The 722-nt window shown below is 40.2% G+C and overlaps 1 protein-coding gene across 1 annotated transcript in view; it reads right to left on the bottom strand.

Moving 5' to 3' along the window:
* The window catches only part of jade2 (jade family PHD finger 2), a 131,285-nt gene that overhangs the window by 109,668 nt on the left and 20,895 nt on the right, over window positions 1-722 (bottom strand). Inside the window, 1 exon segment of the mRNA XM_008332321.3 lies at window positions 634-697. Within this exon segment, the coding sequence (XP_008330543.3) occupies window positions 634-697 (64 nt within the window).

The raw sequence follows: 722 nt of genomic DNA, 5'->3' as shown, positions 1-722 counted from the left end.
ACATAAGTGTACCACTGCTGTAATGCTTGAATGATAACAAGCCTCCAGTCACTAGGTGGCAGCAACTCATACAGTGGTTTGATGTAAAAATATACATGTTGTCAGATTCTCAATAGTATTTCAATTCAGGGGGTCATGGCAGAAAATAATTGTCGTCACAATAACAGGTAGCCCTTAAAACCTACTGACAACATATATCCCACACATATATATTTACAGTGATACTGTGTACACATTCACCTGTATGGAGTCTCTTCATGTCACATGTCAAAAACAGGATTTGTAATATTTCTCTCCTTGGGTCCCATTTATTTTTTTGCTAAATCGAGATTGATTTTTAAGTGTAATCCAAACTTGGATCACTGTGTTGAGTTTAGATTCCAATACTGTGGAGTTTCTTCAGTGAACAGCGGAGAAAACTTCCGTGACACATCTGCAGAGTCTATATGTAAAGTGACTATAAGAAAAGGAACCACAGTCTATCAGGCAGAGTACTGCGGTACTAGTGGAACTCACTTTTCTGACACTTAAGTTTTCTACTTCTGCACTCTCTGTGTCTCCACATATAGGCATATACACACACATACACACACACACACACCCACAAGCACACGGAGAAACTCTCCTACTTACTGTCTGTGGTGTCGGAGTCATTGCTGCTTGTCGAGTATTTTCTCCTCTTCTTTTCGCTCTCCATCTGTCAGAGGATGGAGAGAAACAGG

Source organism: Cynoglossus semilaevis, chromosome 19, assembly GCF_000523025.1.
Source record: "Cynoglossus semilaevis isolate Cse_v1.0 chromosome 19, Cse_v1.0, whole genome shotgun sequence".
In the NCBI taxonomy this organism is placed as follows: domain Eukaryota; kingdom Metazoa; phylum Chordata; class Actinopteri; order Pleuronectiformes; family Cynoglossidae; genus Cynoglossus; species Cynoglossus semilaevis.
The sequence above is the reverse complement of the archived record's forward strand: the minus strand, read 5'-3'. Positions and strand labels throughout refer to the sequence as shown.